The sequence below is a fragment of the Perkinsus marinus genome (genome assembly GCF_000006405.1).
Source record: "Perkinsus marinus ATCC 50983 genomic scaffold scf_1104296934402, whole genome shotgun sequence".
NCBI classification, from domain to species: Eukaryota; Perkinsozoa; order Perkinsida; family Perkinsidae; genus Perkinsus; species Perkinsus marinus.
The window spans coordinates 4548-8773 of record NW_003214808.1 but is presented as its reverse complement, the minus strand read 5'-3'; the positions used below and the strand labels follow the sequence as shown (position 1 = coordinate 8773).

At 54.7% G+C, this 4226-nt stretch overlaps 1 protein-coding gene across 1 annotated transcript; it reads left to right on the top strand.

Annotated features, from left to right (window-relative positions):
- Nucleotides 1–254: 254 nt before the first annotated feature.
- Pmar_PMAR003244 (acetolactate synthase, putative) lies at nucleotides 255–4085 on the top strand (the record flags this gene model as incomplete). The annotated part of the gene is made up of 22 exons (XM_002784873.1): nucleotides 255–424; nucleotides 480–602; nucleotides 659–732; nucleotides 774–847; nucleotides 891–1018; nucleotides 1089–1148; nucleotides 1538–1656; nucleotides 1703–1765; nucleotides 1812–1895; nucleotides 1949–2023; nucleotides 2066–2154; nucleotides 2209–2282; nucleotides 2326–2558; nucleotides 2603–2680; nucleotides 2728–2845; nucleotides 2891–3011; nucleotides 3051–3371; nucleotides 3420–3523; nucleotides 3565–3703; nucleotides 3749–3798; nucleotides 3843–3949; nucleotides 4002–4085. Coding segments are annotated over 22 exons (2488 nt in total), but the record flags the coding sequence as incomplete, so codon positions are not given.
- Between the last annotated feature and the right edge of the window lie 141 nt (nucleotides 4086–4226).

Below are 4226 nucleotides of genomic sequence, written 5' to 3'. Positions count from 1 at the left end.
CTGAGCATTGCCCTTGCTACTGCCCTTAGGCCTTCCTTTGCCTCATATCCATCTCCTATGGTGTATCGGTAAACTCCCCACCCATATGGGCCACCAACCTCTTTGGCCTTACGACCCAGGCATTGTGGATGGCAGCAGCCAGGTGGATAGCAGCTGCCGCAACTCCACCATCATCATCTGGGACTGTTGATGAGGAAGGGGAGCGGTGCGGTCCTCAATGGACGTCGTTGTTCGCTGCAATGGACTATGTTCAGGTCAGCCCGCAGTTCGGGGGGTCGGCGATCCTCTGCGAAGTCCCTGCCCGACTTGGAGGGAGCGACTGTGTCCTCACCTGTGCCCCCACCGCTTTACTCGGCCCTTCTTTCTACCTGCCTTGCTTGCCTCACACTCACCGTGTTGTCTGTCGTACCCACAAGGGTCGTAGGTGAGCTCCGCAGAAGGGAGCGCTGCAATGGGCTCCGAATGGATCTTCTTGGTAGGTTTCGCCATGTGCCTCCAAGGCATCATTCTCAGCGCCTCCCCGTTGGCTCGGCTCGGTGCTGTCCTTGAGAGCCGCAACGCTGACGCCATTCCCTTTCCCATATCTCTCAACATGGTCGTAGGTGACGATGATGCCATTCCATAGTCCAAATCTCCGGTCCATGCTGTGTGCTATCAGGTAACGTGCTATGGGCAATGTTTGGTTTTTATGTCAACGACCACGTTATCTTCCTTCCTAGTGTTGTTGGCTACGTAAGTCGACTTTTCCCTTTTTTCATTATAGTGCGCCTCAGACGCTTGGCATGACGCAGATATTGGTCATCTTGTGGTGTTGGGGGTATCTCCCCTACGACCTTGCTTTCCTCAAGTACAACTCCTCATGCTAGCAGCCCTGCAGTGGATACTCGCAGGTTCATCTTCAGCAGTAGACACAGTAGTCCGGAAACGACTATCGAGATGACAGTGCGGGAGAGTGAGCATCCCGAATACATCGACACTGCTGAGGATGGTGCCCACTGTGACAGCGGCGAGGAACCAGGTGGGCCCACCAGATTAGTCTCGAAAACTGACTCGCCTCTCATCGAGGTTGACGATTTTCATTTCCTCAGAAGAGGGCAATTTGAGGGTTAAGGATAACAGCGTGGTGAAATTGACGGACCTAGAGTCGGGTAAGATCTTTTCTTGTCTCCTTATTGCACGTAGTGTTGCCCATCAGGGCCTCTCATTCGGAAGGATAAGAGGTCGGCAACATCGGCAGGTTTGGAGTGAAGTTCCTTCCCCATGGCGGCCCGCTTTGACATATTTTATCCGTTCATTTGTATTACCGTTCTCGACTCTGCGTTGTTGCTCTTGCGTTAGCGGGCATCGCGGGTTGGGTCGTCACCGGGTTAAGACAGCTGTGAAGAACTCAGCATGTCTTCTAGACTGACCACCATCGGCAACCACGTGGCCCCCACTAGCCCCTCCGAGCGGCACACAGTGAAGGACATTCCCGAGCAATACCGACACGGGGGCAAGCTCATCAGCTGGGCCTCTCGATGAGGCCCCTCCCTTTCAGGCACCCTCGTAGCCTTGGCGATCCGTGCCCTGGGCGTAGGCCATATATTTACTCTCACTGGTGGGCATATATCCCCTATTCTGGTCGGCTGTAACGCCGTCGGTATCAAAGTCGTGGACGTACGTCATAGTGCCTTGCCGTGTGGGCTTGGAGGGCTCTTCGCAGACACGTGATGAGAAAGCAGCTGTTTTCGCGGCGGACGCCTATGCAAGGCTGACAGGCAACATCGTAGGTTGGTGCTCCTCCTCCCAGTTGGCCCCTCCCTGTCTCCTAGGGCGTCTGTGCGGTGACTGCTGGGCCTGGTCTCACGAACGCTGTCACTGCTATCGTGAACGCTAGGATGGCCGAAGTCCCAATAGTAGCCCATGACTCACTACAGCGATTCTTTTGACAGCCTTTTCATGATGCTAGATGGTCTTGGCCGGGGCCACGTCTATGATCCTGAAAGGTAGAGGGAGCCTTCAGGATATCGACCAGGGAGCACTGGTGAGGGTCCTCTCGAGATGACTCGGGTGGTCTTCCTGGTAGGTCAAATCAGCTGTAAAGAGCCAAACGACGGTGAAAAGTGTGAAGGAAATAATACCAGCTGTATTACGTGCATCTGAGGTTGCTGGGAGGTGCTCAGGGGCACGACCCTAAGGGGCCAAGTGTCGACTCCGATTCAGTTACAGTCCTGCCCCCGGGCCCGTGTTCCTAGAGTTCCCACTAGACGTACTGTGGCCGAGGTCCATGACTGAGAATAGTAGTACTGCTGCCACCATCGCATTTCCAGCACCGGCTGCTCTCAGTGTTAACCTCTGGTGGGTACCTTTCCCAGGCCCGAGGCCTCACTGCATCGCTGCAACGGTGGTATCTCAACAACTACATCGACTCAATATTCGGGAGGTACTTTGAAGGCTGTTCGCCAGAGGTCGTTCTCCCACCGCGGAGCTCTCATGAACTGGTTCAAGCGGCGAGGCCAGTGCCGAGCCGTAGTGCAGTGGAGGCGACTGTAAAGATGCTGAACGCGGCTAAGCGACCGGTGTGTTAGGTCAAATTTGAGGCGTCTCGTATAGACTATTCCAGGTCATTTTGGTAGGCTCCCAAGCAGCCCAGGACGTAGCTCATATCGAGCAACTACGCGAGGCTCTTATTTTCTTAGAGGTGCTCATGCTGCTCATACCACGCCTTGGACACTTCAGTGTGGTCAGGTCCCAGTGTGGGTCTCGGGGATGTGTCGAGGGCTCTTTGGCAGGAGTGGCAACAGTCCGCAGATGTTGCATATGCGAGGGAAAGCACTGAAGGATGCCGACTTAGTCATCATAGCAGGTGGATCCCATACCGTCCTAGTCGTTGCTTCCAACTACCCCTCAGGCGCTCCGTTGGACTTTCGTCTCAACTATGGGCGAAGCATTGGTAAAGGGGCCGCCCTCGTCGTTTGCAACAGCAACAGGGACCTCTTGAGGAAGAATAGGGACATGCGAACTGCCAAGCTGTGAGGTCAATGGTTTGGCCATCGAATGATTCCTCACAGGTATGTTCACGGTTGCCCGAGTCGGTTCCTCCGCGAGGTAGCCCTGATGGTGACACGGCAGAGTCGGAAGCCATTCTGGACCAAATGGACGGCGACCTGTCATCAGCGTGAAGCGACGCGAGAGAAGGAGATAGCCTCATCGAGTGGCCTCGTCCAGATGTGTATGGGCTCGTATCACCTAACTTTAGACGACTCGCCCTCGGGCCAAGGGGACCGTGTACATCCAGTGAGGTTACTAAAGGCTGTGGACACGTTCTTGCAAAGGTGTGGTACGGAAGCAGTTATTGTGGCGGATGGCGGCGACTTTGTTGGGACAGCCTCGTAAGGGCCTCATCACTGGTCGCTTCTTTATTCACCCAATCCTCGCAGATACTGCGTCAAGCCGGTTCGAGCCCTGGGCTGGCTCGACCCGGGAGTCTTCGGAACCCTGGGAGTTGGTGGCGGCTTCGCAGTAGCTGCTGGTGTACTAGCAGGTAAGTGTCGATGCTAGCTGCTCTTACTGCCAGCCTATCAGGAGAGTCTGCAGTAGAGCCTGTATGGATCCTCTGGGGTGACGGCAGCGTGGCTTGGTCTCTGGCCGAGTTCGAGACGATGAAACGACATAAGATACCCTGCGTAGCTATCGTTGGGAATGATGGCAAGTGGAACCAAATGTGAGGGCGCTTTTCTCTTTCTCTATGAAGCAACACTGAGGGCAGGTATCGAGACCAAGTGCGGCTGTTGAAAGATCCTATCGCAACAGTGCTAGGTGGGCTACTGTACCCAAGCTGCAGGACGCTGGCTCGTCCTCAGGCGCCCACGTTGACTACCACGTAGCAGCCGAAGGTTACGGTGGCAATGTAGGTTTTCTTCTCGAGAAGGAATCCGATATAGAAGATGTTCTGAGTATGGCCCGTACGGTGAGCGTGATGGAAGCCTCTCACTTCAGTTGGCGAGCATGGATGTGTTCAGGCCGCATTGCAGTGTCGTGGCCCAGTACTTATTAATGCTATGTTGTCCAGCAGTGATTTTAGAGAGGGCAGCATCTCTTTATAGCCCATGTTCATTTCGGAATCGTTTTTGATCTCTGGTGTGGAGTTAGTGAACGAGTGTATTCCCAACCCCTTCAACGAGCGCATATACTCGCGGGCAAGATTTGTGCGAAGCTCTGGGCTTGCGGCTGATCTCGTCTAGCAC